The 14,931-nt window shown below is 42.0% G+C and overlaps 1 protein-coding gene across 2 annotated transcripts in view; it reads right to left on the bottom strand.

Moving 5' to 3' along the window:
* GAREM1 (GRB2 associated regulator of MAPK1 subtype 1) overlaps window positions 1-14,931 on the bottom strand; it is a 136,308-nt gene that overhangs the window by 21,259 nt on the left and 100,118 nt on the right. For both annotated transcript variants that reach the window (XM_045007180.1, XM_045007179.1), the window contains exon 4: window positions 2,732-3,910. In XM_045007180.1, the coding sequence (XP_044863115.1) occupies window positions 2,732-3,910 (1,179 nt within the window). The remainder of the gene's footprint in view (window positions 1-2,731; window positions 3,911-14,931) is intronic.

Below are 14,931 nucleotides of genomic sequence, written 5' to 3'. Positions count from 1 at the left end.
TAGCCAAGTTTGATGGAGACATACTATGAAATATCATTTTAAGGGAGTGATGACAAAACCATATGTTCACTAGCAGCTACTGAGCTCTACTTGCTCTATAAATACTTCACATGGAAACTGAACAAACATCTTTTTAACCCTAGCCCACTGATGAAGTCAGTAGGTGGCTGATGTTCTTTCTGGAGCTGTTCCAGGAAGGCACAAAACTGATTCTGATTCATTCCATACATCAGATAAACACCCAACCCTGTCTGAAAATGTATATTAATAACTTTAGCAGAAATTGGTTCCATTTCATGGCAAGAAATATACTAAAATTGCTGAAGTTGCTCAGCCAAATATTACGCATGCCTTGATAAGTAACACACACCACCAAGACATACTTTCAAGATGACTTTAAAAGGCATCGTTCATGGAAATATCTATTCACCGAACTCAGTCCTACTAACCCAGAACAATATTGAACTAAGGTTTCTGTATTCCATGTGCTTTTATTTAGCATTATAAACTACCAAGTTGAGAATAATTGTATATACTGTTCAATAAGTAGATGAAGTCCCAATCTCCCCTGCTCCCATGGACTTCTGTTCCTTCCAGGAAGCTCATTTGTCTTCCATTTGGAATGCAGCTGAAGTTAACATGGCCACTTGTTTTGACAATATACATAGCATTGTCAAAACATTGTAATTGTGCATCTCCAACCGTTTGGCAGCACAGCTCTTGGAGTTATGTTTACGAGTTACATAATGCTGCAGTTCCAGCTCGTGGAATGGGTACTGATTTTCAGGAGGGCCTCATCCTGGGTCTCCAGTTCTGTATGTGTACTTATCCAGCACTGTCATTGCCCCCACAGTTGCTAATGTATCACCACTATGTGGAAGTGGATAAGTATATTTGCAGATGTGTATGTGCAAAGGGTTAATAATAGTTAGGAGAGGGTTGAGAGGGAGAGGGTTCGGTTCTTTTTGTTTTTATGAAGGTGTTTAGACTCCGTAAAGTTTTCTTCATTAGTTAAACTTGAAAGAAGGTCAGGAATCACCCAGGATAGGTTTAAGGCATTCAAACTTTGTAATAATTCCTAATCAGAGCCTTTTGGGCTAAGGGTTTCGTTGATTTTAAAAATGTTTAAGAAAGTCTCAGTAACAGCAACCCATGCAAGGTTATAATCTCCACCCAAGCCTATTTAAGGAGATTGGGGGAGCCCCTAAGTGTGAGGCCCAGAGGCAGAGGTATCTTTAAACAAATTCTAGGGTAGCATTAGGAGGGGGAATAACTACTATAGAGTTTGTATTATGAACGCTGGCAGAGAAAAAACAAGCTGTGTAAAAAAGTAATAATCAAGGCTTATGAGCTAAGAACTCTGCAGGGCTCCAACTTGAAATGTAAGCTCCTTTTAATAATCAACACTTTCTCCCTAAAAAAATCCAGCATTAGCTCAAGGCACCTGTCTTCACCAAGACCAACCTATTACTGCAAAAATCTGGAATTTCTAGGCCAGCTGTTTTAGAAATGTGACTTTTGATCAAACCAAGTTAGGAAAAATGTCTCAAAAGCAAAGGCAACAAAGAATCCTGTGGCACCTTATAGACTAACAGACGTTTTGCAGCATGAGCTTTCGTGGGTGAATACCCACTTCACTTGCATCCGAAGAAGTGGGTATTCACCCACGAAAGCTCATGCTGCAAAACGTCTGTTAGTCTATAAGGTGCCACAGGATTCTTTGTTGCTTTTACAGATCCAGACTAACACGGCTACCCCTCTGATACTCAAAAGCAAAGGACTCCTTGACTTTTGAACTTTTTTATCTCACAAATACCTTGTCCAGTTTGCCTCAGACTTTCCTCAGGGGGAGAGGTGGAATTTACCCAGGGATAAGATTGGTTTTGGTTTGGTAAAGGCTGGGATTGAGTGGGGTGGTTTAAGGATACTCCAAAATACAGTCAGGTTTATAATGGAGGAAAAAGGAATCTACAATCATTTTCAAATTTAAGTGAATTGTGCACTATTAACTCAAGATGCACATTGAAAATACTGAAGTATCACTATGCACAGGGGCGGCTCTAGACATTTCGCCGCCCCAAAGCATGGCGGCACGCCGTGGGGGGTGCTCTGCCGGTCGCCGGTCCTGCGGCTTCAGTGGACCTCCCGCAGGCATGCCTGCGGAGGGTCCGCTGGTCCCGCGGCTCCACCGAAGCCGTGCGGGACCAGCGGACCCTCCGCAGGCATGCCTGCGGGAGGCCCACCGGAGCCGCCCGCCGCCCTCCCGGCGACCGGCAGAGCGCCCCCCGTGCATGCCGCCCCAAGCATGCGCTTGGCGTGCTGGGGCCTGGAGCCGCCTCTGACTGCGCAGCAATCTCTGTGGCTGAATCGAGGATGACGTGAAGGTATTCTGAATGGGTTCATGACCAACATACTTCAACAACAAAAAGCTTGAGCAAAATGTGAGGCATTGAAGGGGAGATATAATTGGAAAAGTGAAGGGCTCATTTAGGATCTGTGAATCTTTATTTGTAAGAGCAGTAACCAAGGCAATAACATCCCAAAGTGTAGGGATTAAATGTTAGTTGTTAATTTGTTTTAAAATCAATTCTATGTTATGATTTCCACGTGGCAAGGATTAGATTACAATATACATTTCTCCTTTCCCCATCTCAAGTCTGGGTCTTGCCCTAATGATTCCCCAAATGCACACTCATTTAAAAATAAATAAAAATAAATAACACTGACTTACAGCTTCTGATTTGGGAGGCACCGGAGGTGGAGGTAGGGAAACATCTGAAGATTTCGTTGCTGCTACTAGAGATCCAGGTACAGGAAGAGATGCAGTACCACCCTTTGACCGGAAAGAACTTCTGTAATTATCACATTTGTTTTTTTCACTTAGTGAGCGCGTAAGAGGATGATCGTTGGGCTTCCCAGATTCTTGGTCCAGCCACAGTTCTTCATAAGGGAGTTCTGGTTTCGCAGGTAGAAACATTGATTCTTCACTAACTTCAGGAAAAAGGTAGTCACTGCTACTATCACCAGAGTCCTGGTACTGAAGAGCATCATGAGAAAACAGGGCCCACTCGCTACACAAATCTCTGCACCCATGAAGGTTCACTTCACTGTTTCCATGCAAGTTGTTTCCATAAACACAAACTGAGAGCCGGTGAAAGGACTGCGTTAGTTCATCCCGGGCATAGCTGAGAGAATTGGGCACATGATTGTGCCCAGTGCATTGACTTTTCTTAGGGCTCTTACAATCTTCATTCCAGTCAGTTTTCACATCTCGCACTGCTCGGGAATATTCATCTATGTCAAACTGTTCCTGGCAGATATTAAACCAGTGCTGGACCAAGGTTTCATGCCACAGCTCACCCTTTACAAGGCTCTCCGGGAGGCTAAACTTTGGAAGAGTCAAGTGCAAGGGAAAATGCATTGGAATAACTTTGTTACCACGCAGCACACAACAAACCACCACAGTCTTGGTTTGAATATTGACAAACTTGTATCTATGCCCTTCGCGGATAAAATGCAGGTCATAAGGGTTTCTTGGTGTGGGGCTTGGCACAGTTACATTAACAGGCAACCTTGTTTTTTCTACTATATTGCGAATTGTGTGCTCACCTTCTTGCATCTGTAGCTCCAGTGGACTGCGGGTGCTAAATCTGCCCTTGCACTGGAAAGGAAGGCTAATGCTTTCATTGGTCCTATGGTTCATGCAGATGAGACACGGCATTTTGCCTCTGCCTAGCTTGCTGATGGAATTAAGTTTCCCAATTTTCTTGAAGATGGTGTTGAGTCGTGACTTTTCCTTGGACGTTTTTGCATAAAGGATTTCCGCTTGTCCCATTAAGGTGAGCTCATCCCCAGTGCTGAGGGTGATATTATAAACCTCTGTGTCTTCATTGCATTCACCCGAAGCCACCTGCAATACAAATATAAATAAAAATATTTCTCCCTGCACAGTGAAGATAGCACCTGAATTCATACCAAGTCTATTTAGGTGGGATTGGATAGTAGGATGGGAGATTACATCTCACAAGAAACTGTAAATTAGTTTTAATAACTTTAATAAAGTCAAACAAGAATTTTATCATGGAAATCTGCACAAGTTAAATTTCTAATATGCACCACACATTACTATGGTTTTGCTTGAGAAAAAAGTAGGGTCATCTGGAACCGACATAGTTGCTAGAAAGAGTGTGACTATAAAAGACTAGTTTTTAGTAAAGAACAAATAAAATATTCTCCACTTTTAAATAGCAGCCATCCAAAAGCAGTAAAGTATATTTGGGAGATATTGGTATCCCTAGTTATTTGGCATCCATTCTCTCTTCTGTTTGCTGCTTTATGGCACTTCCCTGCAGAGGTCTCGGAGGAAAAGGGAGAAAAGATTCTCTCCCTCTCCAGCTTCCTTCCTTGAGGAGCAGAGATGGCCCCCTTATTGTGCCTCTCCCTCGTGATCCAGGAGTAAAGATACCTTCTTGATATAACCCCTTCCCAGGCCCTCAAGGCAGTGAACCCCCATCAAGAATATTGGTTCTGTCACCTCTGCCCACCTCTCACTACCAGACCCTAGGCTTCCCCCTTGGTTTTACCTAGATTGTGATTTGAGAGTTTAGATAACATATGTATGGTCACATGTTTCCTATTATGGAAATTGTACTAGAAGGTAAAAAGATGCCCAGGCTTGGTTGTTCTACGGTTATTACCTCAAGACTACTGAACTCTAGATCCTCTCTCTCTTGACAGCCACTCCTATCTGCCTTATATTTGGGTGTCATAAAAAAACACCTTCCCCAGTCAAGTAACAGAACCCAGCTCGCCTTTTCTCAGCAGGATCAATACCTGTATGCAGAGTAAGATGTTTCAGGCAGACCCTGCCTTCCTGTTACAGGCACCTGCTGTACAGTGTAGTACAGAGTATTAGTGGCTGGGCATGTTGAGCAGGGATTTCATTTGCAGATTTTTTTAAACTATGTAAAAATTGTTTTCTCCACCCACAGAACATCCTGTTTATGTGCAGAGTAAAGCCCTAATTCCGTGCTTCAAAATCTGACACTGTTAGCAAATAGCCACCACATAAATTATTAAGACAGCTTACTAACCAATTTTGATGTCTCAGTCTGTTAAATAAATGAGAAATGCTGTAAGTAATTGCGCTTCCCCATGGAAGTTGTGATCTGCAATTTGTCCGTATTTGTGAAAATGTGATTGACTTCTGTGAGTCTTTCACAGCAAGTATGAACAAGTGCTTTGGTATATTCAGCATGTCTGCTTAGCATTTCAGCTTCAGTGTTTCCTGAGAGGAAGTTATTCAAGTTCTGCATTATCTAAACAACACTAATCAGTCTAATCCAGGAAACTATCAAGGTTTTATTGTACATAACACCCATTCACAACTTACGCTAGAGGTCGGGCAACATTCAGAAACACTGACATATATATATATATATATATATGGAAAACATTCAGTCTTCTGCTGATAACATTTTCATCAAGCTCATTCCATTTGCTCTTCAAGACCAGTGCACAGGAAGTTACATTCAGGATTTGGTTACTGGATGTCATTTTGACTTCAGTGGAATTGGTGGGAGTTGAGGAAACTCAAAACACATTGTGCATACCACACCGACTTTCTTAAAGAGTCATCTTCTGCAAGTACGTTCACTTCCATGGAAGTGCAAGTGTATGTGTATTGTTTTGAAGAGGTAGGGCACATAATGAGAAATTTAAGACTTGAGAGGTAGCTGTATTTTCTTACTGCACTTTTTTTTTAAAAAAAGGGCATCAGAAGGAGTAAAGGGAAGAGCAAGAGAGGTGTTATAAAATCTATGATTGCTGAGTTGCTGCTTTGACAACTTGTAGTTCCCTAGAGAGCTACAACAATCCAGAACAGCAGGAAAGGTTTAGCCAGATATTAAGCTTCTGTGGTGATTAACACCATGGCTTCACAATGAAGAGTGCAGTTCATGGGTCTGCTGAGGTGAATGCTAGTTATCAGTGATGACAGATTCTTTTCTTACAGAAAAAGAAAAGCAGCATTTAAAATAAATAATAGTGACCTGATTAATAAATTGGACAAGTCAAATTTAATTTTGTTTTCAACCCAGACTCTTAGCAGAGAGTTCTATAACTTTACTGCATAAATTTATCTGGTGATGATTTAGGAAATAAAGCTACATTTTACTAATGACATAAGTGTTAAAACAATAGAAAAGTCTTGCCAGGGATCCAGTCTGGTACTGGCCTTGAATAAAATACAACTCTGCAAACTGCATTCTGAATGGTAAATTCAGTACAGATCAGCTGTAGTCTGAAACCATCATAAGAGAACCACAAAAATTAATATTTTTAAAAAGGAAAGGAAAACCAGAAGTTGAAAGATTGCACAACAGATTTAGCTCCCACCTAAAAATCCTCATTAAAGTAAAGTTAAAGTTGAAGACAGATCTCAGTGGGTTGAGTGCATATTAATTCCAACATTCTGAAAAGAGAGTTAAGGAAACCTTAACTCTCCTTTTCCTGGGTTTGATTTTTTAGTCTATTTTAACACATTAACATGTTAGTTAATATATCTGTACATTCTAGTGTAGATGATGTAAATGTTTGTTCCAGGACACACAGTAGAAATGTATGTGTGTCCTAGTTACACTATAATTTACAATCATGTTAAACTAACAGTGTTAAAACACAACCAAAAAATTAAGATGACACATCCTTAAGGTTACATTTCTCAAACCTGGCACCTAAACTACTGTGATTCTGCCCCTGTAGCAATGTCCTGAGAAATTTAAACTCTCACTAACTCATTACTCATAACAATTTCACATTATCAATAACCACAAAACTAGAATGCCTTAACCTTAATCCTACTGTGTCTGTGCTGCTCTTTGGCTCTCTTTATTGTCATATACAATACAAATAGCACAATTTCAGTGATCACTTCTCATACTTACAGACCCAATCCTGCTGGGGCTGACAGCACCCATTTCCTCAGCGAAGGTGCTCAGCACCTTACAGAATCAATCCCTCAGGAGTCCATGGAGGAGCTAGTTATCTAAGTGTTATTAGACACAGATCTAGCTTGCCTCCATATACAAAGATAAATATTACTAAGATGGCATACAAAATGATAAATACTAAGATCAATACAAAATGAGCAAAGCTAGTATGATGAAAAAAGCAGCACACTTAATATTAGAGACCTATGTATGAAAAGTTACAGAAGATGTTTTTTTCTATACTCTACCTGTGAACAGGAAAAGACAGACTGGCATCTCCGTGGAGGCAGAATCTAGATAGCCCAGAGTACTCACCAGTGAAGACACAACTACGTGAAGAGTCCCCCGATGTTTGACACACTATTAAAAAACTCTTTAGGATTCTATTAAAAGTTGTAACCCTCAAGATATGACAGAAGGAGTAATCTTAGAGGAGGAGCACTGATAATCAAAGTACAATCAATAACCAACTACATACTGCAATGCTTAAACATCCATTATTAATAGCACTAGTGTTTTGGTAGCTCATAGAGGTCTCAGTCTGGACTCAGGGTCCCACTGTGACTCATTTCTCTCCTTATTTCCATGCCTACAGGTCAGCAAGGCTATTGCCCGTAGATTAACTCATGTGTGTTCTCATTAGGATATTCCTCGCTCCTCCCTCCTAATTCAGTATTGCCAACCTCAAGTGATCAAAAATTATGATTTTTTAAAAAAAAGTTTTATTTTCTGGGGTGGGGGAATGGAAAAATCAACAAACCATGGTTTTAGTCCATCTTTTGGCTTTATTTTAACTTCCTTCTACTCCTCTGTGTGATGATTTCAGATAGAAAAATAAACCTTCAATGACCCTTTAATGCAACCAAAAATGCATGTCTCTCCCCGCCTGCTCAGATGGAAACTACACTTCCCTAACTTAGGGTGAGGAGAAGGTAACTGCCATCCATTTCTTATTATTGTCTTGACCCAGCAGCTACATTTCTCTGCCTGGGACCTAGCAGCGCCACTTCTCCAACACCTCTCTCCCCTACCTCATGCCTCCGGGGCCCCTCTCCCAGCTATAGGGCCATACATGAAGGCAGGACATGTCTGCGTCCTTCGCCCCAAAGCTCTCGCACAGAGCTCTGCCCACATACCCAGCCCTGAAAAGCCATTCATCACAGGAACTTCTCATGTCATTGTGACAGCTCTCCCACAGGCACCAACATCCCACCATTCAACGTCCCCCTGAACGAGAGTGGCAGCCATTTTGACCGGGGGCCTGGCTTCAATCTTACTGAGAACAGTGGGAGGTGGCAGCAAATTTTATTAAGGGCAGCCCCACGTCCACATGCAGATAGATTGCAAGGAAATGGGGGCCATCTTGCTGGCTTCTGCCCCAGTGACGGTAATAGGAGATAGTGGTTATTTTGAATAAAGGAAAATTGGCAAGTTGGTGCCTTTGACCGTGTTTGCATGAGACAGGTAAAACCACACCCAGAATCTCTCGAGTTGGGGTAAAATCATGAGAGTTGGCAATACTGGTTTTGAAACACATTAGTCTTGGAACAAGAGCCCTGCTGATTTGTAGGAAGGTAAAACCAGGCGATGGGATGTGGAAGGATGAGTTCAGTGAGCAAGTTTTGTTTAAACAATTCACCTCCCAGCAGTGTGACAGCACTGCAAGTTTTACATTTTTCTGAAAGTTTTTTCCCCTTCACTTAAAATTAGAGTATTTAGACGTTTCAAAGCCATTTCTAAACCACTAGCAGACATTTAAAATGAACAACTCCCTATACTAACAAGTAGGTTTGGGACTTATCTTCCACCAGAAGGATCTTCTTCCATATATTAGTTGCTCTCTGTTCTCTCTCTGCCAGTTATCAATCCATGTCAGCAGTTCAGCATTGATGCCAGCATTTTGACCTCACTCACTGGCTTCCTACAAAACATTTTATCAAATGCACTACAAAACAGTGATGAATTACGTCACTGTAATCTTTTAAACTCTGTCTCCTGCAATTCAGTGGCAATTTAGATTGACTAAAGTGACATTTGCTGCAGAAGACAGACGTCAGGTAGATAAAAAATGATTACCTAACAAAAATTTTGTGCTGGGAAGTTTAACATATTGCCTCTCACAAGTTAGTGCAAAAGAATAGATTCTGCCAATAGCTGATGCAATAGGTTTTCAAGTCCTAATAGTTCTAATCTGTTATCATTTGATGAAAAAGTGTATAAAGGCTTATATGAAAAACTTTTTATTTAGTTGCTTTATTATAGCTTGTTACAGCTGCTGCATCTTATTATGAGGGAGTGCAGCAGTTATTCTACAGTAAAGTATCAGAGGGGTAGCTGTGTTAGTCTGGATCTGTAAAAGCAGCAAAGAGTCCTGTGGCACCTTATAGACTAACAGACGTATTGGAGCATGAGCTTTCGTGGGTGCATGCATCCGATGAAGTGGGTATTCACCCACGAAAGCTCATGCTCCAATACATCTGTTTAGTCTATAAAGTGCCACAGGACTCTTTGCTGCTTCTACAGTAAAGGTGGCTTAGCATCAGTGCTAACTAAAAATCCTTTAACTACAAAGCTTTATAGTCACCTCTGCAGCAGTACTTTTGAGTATTTAAACTACTTTACAAACCCAAGTTAGTAATTCGCAGATAGCAAAAAAGGTTAAAAAATAAACAGTTCTGTTTTTATTTGTCTAAGGATTGTTAGGCTACATAAAAACACACCGTTCTTAAGAGGGATGGATAAACTGGAAGAGTAAGCAGTTGCCTACATGATCAGAGACTGAAAGGCTTCTAAATTTGATGAGCAGGGCCATTCATGTCAATAGTATGCATGTGTTTATTTCCAGCACCTGAAGCAGGCTTTCCCTGGTTCCAGGAGTTAAGGTGGTATCTCAGTACTGTCTATAAACTGAAAGGTTCAATATAAAGCACAATCTTAGTACTGTATTAGGCCAGGTAACAATGAGAGGACCTGGGCTACAATTTAAATTTAAAACTGAAGATGGACTGATTTTAGCAATCACTACTATGGCATTTTAAAATACCACATTGGTTACAGGCCTCTAAAGAGATTTTTTTTTTTTTGGAAACAAAAGACAAGCTTATTAGGAATGACAAGCTGCACTGCAACTATGCCAGTAAATCAGCAATTTATTCATTCAGTTGCATAACATTTTTAAGGCTTAGAAAGCTGATCATTTCTCAAGCAAATAAAAGCTCTTGTTTTTATTTCTGAGAAAAAATGCACTCTGTAGGGAAGTGGTCCCCAAACTGTGGGGCGTGTTCCCCTAGAGGGCACGGAGGAACATTCAGGGCAGCGTGCGGCACGGGGGTTGGGGAGGGAGTGCCACGCTTCCAGCCCCACTCTGCCCCCACCCCTGTTCAGCCCCCAGGCCCAGCTCCACCTCCAGGCCAGATCCACCATCAGTCCCACTCCGCCCCCAGCCCCAGCTTCCCTCCAGCCCCAGCCCCAGCTCTCATCCTCTCTCCACCCCCAGATCAGTTCCGCCTCTAGTCCCAGCTCCTCCCCAATCCCCAGTTCGCCTTCAGCCCAAGCTCCTCTTCTGAGGAAGCCTTGGCTGTGCAGTAAGGGGAGGAGGGGGCAAACAGATTCCGTTAATGGTGTGTGTGTGGGGGGGGTGCGACTGGAAAAGTTTGTGCACCACAGCTGTAGGGACTAGCACGGTAAACCACTGTGACAAGAGGCTTACTTAAACACATAACTTTTCAGAGACTAAAGGTTCCCACCAGCCAAATGATTTGTTCAGTAAGAAAGCAATAATTACTTAGGAACTATAGCACATGTGCATCTTCTAAATGCTCTACAAACATTAATTCTCGGACTATCTCTTCGAGGCAGGTAAGCAGCAACCCTTCTGTTAACACATTTTGGAAAAAAGTGATCCTGGACAAAGAGTCAGTGGAAGTCTTTGGAATTCAGGAATTCTCGGCTCCCAGGCCTATACTCTATCCACCGGGACAACACTGCCTTTCTTTATGGAAGCTTTACCAAGTTACGCATCCAATACGATGTGAGGGGCGGGGGGGGGTTATTCTTTTGTTCTAATCAATCTGACCAGCTACCTAGTTACTTATATGGACTCTCTCCCTGCAACATCCAACTACCTATCCTTGATAACCTATTGCTATTAGCATAGAAAGAGCTATTCCCTGATGCAGCTCTGCTTTTCTCTAGTGCTTTCCCTCCACCTGTGGAGAATCAAGAAAAGCCATCTTCACTAATGTAATGGTGCTATATAAACAAAGATCTCTGTGGTGATTTACCAAGTATTACACTGAAGAGGTTACCAAATAGCATTTCAACAAAGGACAGGTACTTGTAGAAACTACATATGTAATCCAGAAAATCTTAATCTCTTAAAATTTTCCAATTCTCATTTCAGTGTAGACTAAATATGAATCTAAGGAAGTCTATATCCAGAATATTCTAAATTTTCTCTCTCTCTCTCACACACACACACACACACACACCCACCTACACCTACGGGCTCTTTACCCATCAGGGAAACTTAATGTTGACACAGAAGGACTCATAAAATTGTTAATTCCATAATAAATCTTCAATTCCCATTTCTGCCTGCTGTTACACAGTACTGTACCCCAGCCACGTGCACTGCCTCTTCTATCTCACAGATGACCCAGCAGATTTTGCGCCATGTCTTCCTGCCACAGATATAAGGGGAAGAGGTGAAAAGATGCCCCCTGCACCTAGATGTCAGTTAAGGAAAAAGGAGTCATCTTCCCCACAAAGTGAAGTAGAATAACCTCGTACCCCACAAACAGCAAGATTCAAATTCACAACATCCATAGCTACATCAGAAGCCAGGTTTTCTCCTCTTTACAGTGCTGACTGTAAATCCTGCCCCACCACAGGCGTTTAGAGATGGAGAGGCAAGGATCACACTGGACCAGCCATAAAAGGTGCAGCAGGTGCATATTTATGGCCGGTTCAATGTGCAGGGATGGGGAGCAATATAGCTGTTACCCTGGTGCATCAGGGAAGACAGGAGTTTTCCTTTGAAAGTTACCTGTTAGTGAGAAATCCTAACCGTCAGACCTCTATTTTTTGCACTTGGAAACATAATAAGAGTGAGGGAAAGCTAGGAGTGAAAGTTTGGAGAACTGTGGCAGGAAAAGCAGACAGGTATGAAACACAACAAAGGAGTGGACAGAGAGGGATTCAGACAGGAAGCGAACTCTACACTGCCCTGTGAGAGAAAAAGTTTAAGAGTAAAAGAAAATTGATTTTTATAATACTGCCTATATTTTATTGCACTATGATGTTAATTGATAGAATAGGACTGGAGTAAAATTGCTGTTGCTGCGCATGCAACAATACTAATATGATGTATGAGCATGGAACTATAGTAACTGGGCAGATATTTTACAATTTCACAGTGGCAGGAGATTCTCCTGGCTTGCCTATCAAGCCTAGTACAGCATTTGGGTTTCTTTTTAATATAATGAAATATTAAAAACAAACAAACAAACAAACAACAAATGGGCTCACCTTCTAATTCTTGATGTAAGTGTTTTCTGTTATCAAAATACTGACACCACACCTTTGGTTACAAGATTTCCTAGGCAGAGGTCTCTATTGGATAGATCAGTGATTCTCAACCTTCTCCCATGCCAGCAACCCCCTCCCATCCAGCTGGGATCTAGCCAGAACCCTGCCTATGGGAAGGGTGGTGGAGGGAGAAGAAATCACAACTCCCAAGTTGAAGAACCCTTAGTGTAGATCCCAAGAACTTCTCGTGAGCATCTATGTCAATGCTGCATACACTCAGACGCAACAACTATGTTACATTAGCCTTTTTCTTTCCTTCTTGTATTTGAATACTGAATACTGCTGTATTATTTTACAACATATAAAACTGGAATGATTTACTGTATTTAGACATGATAAACTTTAGTCGTCTCCAGTGCTTACGTCAATTTCATAGGCTCTTACACATATGGCATTTATATTGTACAATATTTATTTTGTTACAGTCTTATAAAAAGTTAGCACTTAAATTGTTAGCCAATCCTGGTACATTACTTCACTTTTGTTTTTATTTTTGGACGTAAACAGGCTTGGTCTGGACCAGGGGTGGCCAACCTGTGGCTCTGGAGCCACATGCGGCTCTTGAGAAGTTAATATGCAGCTCCTTGTATAGGCAGCGACTCCAGGGCTGGAGCTACAGGCACCAACTTTCCAATGTGCCGGGGTGTGCTCACTGCTCAACCCCTGGCTCTGCCATAGGCCCTGCCCCCACTCCACCCCTTCCCGCGCCCTCCCCTGAGCCTGCTGTGCCCTCACTACTCCCCCCCAGAGCCTCCTGCACACCAGGAAACAGCTGATCAAGAGATGCGGGGAGGGAGAGGCACTGACTGGCAGGGCTGCCGGTGGGTGGGAGGCACTGGGAGCAGAGTGGTGGGGGAGCTAGTGAGGGGCTGCTGACATGTTACTGTGGCTCTTTGGCAATGTACATTGGTAAATTCTGGCTCCTTCTCAGGCTCAGGTTGGCCACCCCTGGTCTGGACAGATATCACTGATTTGAAACAGTTTCAGGGGGAAAAAAGGCTAAGGCACCTGTTTAACCCACTATTAAACATAGAATTTTTTTTAAACTGAAGAATATTACTGTATTTAGCAATTTTCTGAATATAGTATTGATACCAAAACAGCATGCTGCATTTAACTTTAGGTATACTGAATTGGCAAAGTATTTTTTTAAAAATTCCTATCCAGCTTATGTGGGAACATTTTACATTTAACAAGCTTGTAGTTGTATACTCCTCACCCTATAAAATCATAGCTGTCCATTTCACTGACTGCATTTTAATTTTTCCATTGATCAGTTAAATAATGCCAATACATTTGTCAGTGTTGCACAGAGCTATGAGTCCCACTATAAGAATGTATTTAGTCTTATGTATGTTTAGCTTTGTCCTTGGAATGCAAAACTGCTCTGTAATCTCACATCACGGTGTTAAGTCATCAGGGGCCCAGTTATACACATCCAGGTTAATCAAGAGGGTCTATATGAAAACAATATGCTGTTTTGAAAGATGTAATGACAAAATGAATGCATGAGTTAAATCGTATTTCACATTTATATAGCACCCTTTCAAACATCATGCTTCACGTGTGTAGGAACTACGGGCAAAACCCTGGCCCTCTGCTGCAGCAGCGCAAGAGAGATGAAGGAGCCAGCTAGGGATTCCTCTTGGGCAGAGGACTCACTGGCGGTGTAAAGCCAGCATAACCAGCTCGCTCCCACACCAGTGTAGGAGGTATGGTTAGCTCCTACGTGCTCCAGCTCCAAGGAGTTATGTAACAACCCTCGTTGGTGTTCCAACTGGCACACATTACATCAGCCTTGAGTCTGCTGTGACCTGTGTTGGGCACTGAACTGGCTTGCACTGTATCTTACTGAAACTACAGGTGAGAATGTGTGTGGATGGATTCAGACATTGTTCTATTTAATGCAGTTTCAGTCTGAGCGCTCGTATGTGGCCACAGGAAACCCTTTCCCACTCCCATGTGAATCTCTGATCCTCTCACAGACTCAAGATGTACACAAGAAAAGCAAGTGGGTCTTTTTGTTGTTTTGCTTTATATACAATGCTATTTAACTGCAGTAGTCTGCCATCTGATTAGAGATAAGTAACTCCATCACAGTACCCTACACACTGTCTGGAAATGAGGCTTTCTGGACACCGAGTGGAGCAGCTGGTGCTTAGCAGGGAGTAAAATCCAGACTGCTTTCGGGGGGTGAAACAAAAGACACTTTGTCTAGAATCTGGCAACAGCACTTGAGTTAGATGGATGGATTATTGGGGGTGCTCCGCTGCTGGGCTGTAGGATCAAAAGGGCCCTTGAAGAACACACCGTTTTAATACTACAAAAAATTATACTGAAGATCACTGCCTTC

Source organism: Mauremys mutica, chromosome 2 (assembly GCF_020497125.1).
Source record: "Mauremys mutica isolate MM-2020 ecotype Southern chromosome 2, ASM2049712v1, whole genome shotgun sequence".
NCBI lineage: Eukaryota > Metazoa > Chordata > Testudines > Geoemydidae > Mauremys > Mauremys mutica.
The sequence above is the reverse complement of the archived record's forward strand: the minus strand, read 5'-3'. Positions and strand labels throughout refer to the sequence as shown.